The following is a 3,244-nucleotide window of genomic DNA, read 5'->3' as shown; positions in this document are numbered from 1 at the left end:
TCCTCAAAGTTCTCATCACTTCCGGAAGATGATCATAAGACAGGAGGTCGACCACATGCACACACAATGGTCATGCGTACTCTAAGGGAAAAGCGAGCAAAGTCTTCACAAAGCTGCAGTGTGTCCTCAAAGTTGTCATCACTTTTGGAAGATGTTCATAAGGCAGGAGGCCGACCACACACACACACAACGGTCACGCGTACTCTAAAGGAAAGGCGAGCAAAGTCCTCGCGAAGCGGCAGTGTGTCCTCAAAGTTCCCATCACTTTCAGAAGATGATCATAAGACAGGAGGCAAAGGAAATAGGGACACCTCAAGAGGTATGTCTTTGCATCGCACAGTCAAAGAGAAGGGTACAAGTGCTAAAGATGGAGGTGTCCTTCCACCTTTGTCACCAAGCTTCAACCTCACTTTGCCCAAAGCTCACAAAGAAGGGGCACATGACACCTACCCAAGGACCCTGGCTGTCTCCTCTGAAAGCTCTGCCTTCTCAGGGAATGTTGAGGACCATGGAGAGGTTGCCTGGAAGCCAGGCTTGGAAGGTGCAGCAGCATCCTCCAGTGCCCCTAACCAGAGGCGGTGTTATTCACTCGGTCTGGCAAATAGAAAAAGGAAGCTGCAGGTGACAGAGTTTGAGAAAGGGCTGCAAGAACTTCAACCTTCAGTCAACTCAAAGGCTATTAACCCCACCACCACTATTAAAAAGAATGCCAACAAAGAAATGGGACAAGTGGCAAGCATGGGTTTTCCACAAGGGCCTTGTCCCATTGAAGGAGGAATGATGGTCTGGTTTAAATTTCAGAATCACCCATTTTGGCCTGCAGTGGTAAAGAGTGTCAGCCAAACAGAGCAGACTGCAAGGGTGCTTTTGGTTGAGGCAAACATGCACTGTGAAATGAGTGGCATTCGAGTTCCTCTTCGAAGATTAAAGCACCTGGATTGTAAAGAGAAAGAAAAACTAATAAAGAGAGCCAGGAAATTGTATGAGCAAAGTGTGAACTGGTGCCTCTCCCTGATTGCCCACTACAGAGAAAGGCTCAGGCGAGGTTCTTTTGCAGGCAGTTTCCTGGACTATTATGCTGCTGACATCAGTTACCCAATTAGGAAAGCCATCCAAGACAGGGATCTGGAGATTGATTTCCCAAAGGTGAATTATGCCGACCTGGAAGATTCTGAGGAGGAGACCTCCCTGGACGGGAAGAAGCCCTGCAAGAAAATTCTCCCTGACCGGATGAAGGCTGCTCGGGACCGAGCCAACCAGAAGCTAGTGGACTTCATCGTGAAAACAAAGGGGGCCGATCACCATCTTCTGGACATTGTCCAAGGCAGGAAACAGTCCAGGTGGCTGGTATCATTTAGGAATTCGAGCAGGTTCGTGATCTGCGTTGAAACATACCTGGAGGACGAAGACCAGTTGGATGTGGTGGTAAGACATTTACAAGAAATCTACAAACAAATAGACAAGAAAACGCTGAATCTGGTAAGGGATGACAAAGTGAGTTTTGTTCTGGAAGTTCTTCTGCCAGAAGCAATCATTTGTTCAATTGCTGCACTTGATGGATTAGATTACAAGGAGGCAGAAAAAAAGTACCTACAGGGGCCACCTGTGCATTACCGGGAAAAAGAGCTATTTGATAAAAATATCCTAAAGAAAATAAGAAAGAGATAAGCAACAAGGAGCAAGACTAATTAACTCCCCCTGTACCCACACTTTAGCAGGAAGACCTCTCATTACCCTGTCTGTATGAAATGTGTGATCGTTCCGCTCTCTATGGCATGCAAATATGTTCTGGAAATTTGAGACCTTGGGAATATGCTGGATTCATTTTGGATCCATCTCTAGCACTTGTGGGTAGCACGGTCATCATCTTTTCTAGTACCCAAATGCCTCACAAACTAATTTGTTAAAATATTGCAAACAGTTGTACTTCCCTCTACTTGCTTGGATGTGTAACTGTCCAGATGTTTTCCTAACATGGCTTTTAACCGTACTTCATATTTTAATATAGCACACACACATTATTTTATTACATGAAAGAGCACTGGTATCAAACATTAAGCAACAATCATTTTTAAAATCCAAGATAGTGATTTGTGTGTGTGCAAAATTTTCAAGAGTTAGCTGTTTTGATTCACAATAAAACCACTGTATCTTTCACCTTGAACTTTTGCTTCATCATATTTATATAGATAGATGAATAGATGATAGATAGACACATAATATTTTGGAATTTTAGTAATTTAGTTGTCACCTTTATGGTTCATTATAAATTTTCTTCTAATCCTAAATATTCACTTTTGTACTTGTTTTCATAATTTTAGAAGAGAACCTTCCAAATGGTGTGAGCTTCAGGCCCAACAGAACGTTTTGGGACTCTGCCTGAGAGTCACCAATGACTCCTGAGGCATTCTGCATGAGCCAATCCACATGACGTTCTCATGGTCCTGGAAAGTACTTGGAAACACACCATCTCCACACTCTGTGTGGACCTTGTGCACTGGAACAACACACGTTAGTTCCTCTATAAACATCATGTCGCTGAATCAAATGTGTCACTCAACTTCAGCTTTCTCATATAGCCATATTTGGCTCTACATTCTAATATTTTCTTCACTACCTCATTCATTCATTCATTGAGCTGTCCATTGATTCATAGCATTGTGAGTCAGTAGAGTAAGATGTGGTTTAAGACCGCTCTGAGGATAAATTTCAGGTGCCACAGAAAGAAGATTGGCATCATGGAATGATGACCTATAAGTGAAACCAGAACCCCAGATTTTCCCATACTTGTGAGATCGTGGGTGTCTCTTGGTTGGGGATGACGGGAAAGGACCTGGTCCCTCCTGGGGTGCCATCGATGCCAGAGGCAGTCACTGAAGAAGAAAGACATGCCTAAGACATACATCTATTCTCCTCCAGGATCACATTTGGGGTATGCAGCTGGACTGGGGGCTGGCTGTGTAGACTGTGAGATACCTTACAGCTTGAACAGTTGTAGTTGTTAAGGTGGCTCTAAGATTGCCCTAAACTGGTTCTCTATCATGGGTGTGTGTGTCTGACGGGATAGCCCAATCTGTCACCCACCCTAATCTACTGGATTAAGGAGACCTCCTCTCCTGCAGTCATAAGGCAGATGGTGGAATATCAGGTCCTGATCCTAACTGTTGGTTGGCAGAGCTGCATGGAGATGGCATGCACAGAATTTACAGGTTTCCATATTTATGTATGAATCTGACAAAGAAAA

General features: G+C 44.0%; 1 protein-coding gene across 1 annotated transcript; it reads left to right on the top strand.

Moving 5' to 3' along the window:
• The first annotated feature begins 6 nt into the window (after positions 1-6).
• LOC125917686 (PWWP domain-containing DNA repair factor 3B-like) lies at positions 7-2,164 on the top strand. The gene is made up of 2 exons (XM_049623816.1): positions 7-46; positions 170-2,164. The coding sequence occupies exon 2, from the start codon at positions 322-324 to the stop codon at positions 1,666-1,668; it is 1,347 nt and encodes a 448-aa protein (XP_049479773.1). The 5' UTR covers positions 7-46; positions 170-321; the 3' UTR covers positions 1,669-2,164.
• The last annotated feature ends 1,080 nt before the right edge of the window (positions 2,165-3,244 follow it).

This window comes from Panthera uncia, unplaced genomic scaffold (genome assembly GCF_023721935.1).
Source record: "Panthera uncia isolate 11264 unplaced genomic scaffold, Puncia_PCG_1.0 HiC_scaffold_223, whole genome shotgun sequence".
NCBI lineage: Eukaryota > Metazoa > Chordata > Mammalia > Carnivora > Felidae > Panthera > Panthera uncia.
The sequence above is the reverse complement of the archived record's forward strand: the minus strand, read 5'-3'. Positions and strand labels throughout refer to the sequence as shown.

Bases quoted from the DNA above. Each gene is read 5' to 3' on its own strand.
- LOC125917686 (XM_049623816.1), top strand. From the start codon at position 322: ATGTCTTTGCATCGCACAGTCAAAGAGAAGGGTACAAGTGCTAAAGAT.